This window comes from Eimeria mitis, genomic scaffold, assembly GCF_000499745.2.
Source record: "Eimeria mitis Houghton genomic scaffold, Emh_scaff7674, whole genome shotgun sequence".
Lineage (NCBI taxonomy): Eukaryota > Apicomplexa > Conoidasida > Eucoccidiorida > Eimeriidae > Eimeria > Eimeria mitis.
The window spans coordinates 1-1,039 of NW_013575629.1; the positions used below are offsets into that span (position 1 = coordinate 1).

General features: G+C 46.7%; 1 protein-coding gene across 1 annotated transcript; it reads right to left on the minus strand.

Annotated features, from left to right (window-relative positions):
- Positions 1–250: 250 nt before the first annotated feature.
- On the minus strand, positions 251–592 carry EMH_0092310 (uncharacterized protein; the record flags this gene model as incomplete). The annotated part of the gene is made up of 1 exon (XM_013501816.1): positions 251–592. One exon carries the CDS (start codon positions 590–592, stop codon positions 251–253), a length of 342 nt encoding a protein of 113 aa, XP_013357270.1.
- Positions 593–1,039: the final 447 nt, after the last annotated feature.

Here is a 1,039-nt window from a genome sequence, read left to right on the forward strand (position 1 = left end):
TATATATATATATATAGTGGAGACAGTGGAGACAGTAGAGAGGGCGGAGGCAGTAGCGACAGTAGAGGCAGTGGAGACAGTGGAGACAGCAGAGGCAGCAGAGGCAGTGGAGACAGTGGAGGCAGTGGAGGCAGTGGAGACTGTGGAGACTGTAGAGACAGCAGAGACAGTAGAGAGACTAGAGAGAGTGTAGACAGTGGAGACAGTAGATACAGCAGAGACAGCAGAGACAGTGCAGACTGTAGAGACATCAGAGACAGTGGAGGAGACAGCCCCTCACGGCTGTCTCCTCTACTGTCTCCACTGTCTGTACTGTCTCTACTGTCTCCACTGTCTCTGCTGTCTCCATTGTCTGTACTGTCTCCATTGTCTCCACTGTCTCCACTGTCTCCACTGTCTCCATTGTCTCCATTGTCTGTACTGTCTCCACTGTCTGTGCTGTCTCTGCTGTCTCTACTGTCTCTACTGTCTCCATTGTCTCCACTGTCTCTACTGTCTCTACTGTCTCCACTGTCTCCACTGTCTCCATTGTCTCCATTGTCTCCACTGTCTCTGCTGTCTCCACTGTCTCTACTGTCTCTACTGTCTCCATTGTCTGTACTGTCTGTACTGTCTCCACTGTCCGTGCTGTCTCTAGAGACAGTAGAGGAGACAGCCGCGAGGGGTGTCTCCTCTACTGTCTCCACTGTCTCTGCTGTCTCCAGTGTCTCTACTGTCTCTACTGTCTCTACTGTCTCTCCTCTCTCTACTCTCTCTACTCTCTCTACTCTCTCTACTGTCTCCGCTGTCTCCACCCTCTCTACTGCCTCTACTGTCTCCACCCTCTCTACTGTCTCCTCTGTCTCCGCTGTCTCTACTGTCTCTAGAATGTATATTTATAAATTCTCCTTCGCCTTATGAACGAGTTTAGCTTTTGTTGCAGAATGTTGTTACTCTCTTTAAACAGAAAAAATATAAAAAGAAGTTTACTACTCAGCGCTAGACCTTTTTTTTTTTTTTTTTTTTTTTTTTTTTTTTTTTTTTTTTTTTTTTTTTTTTT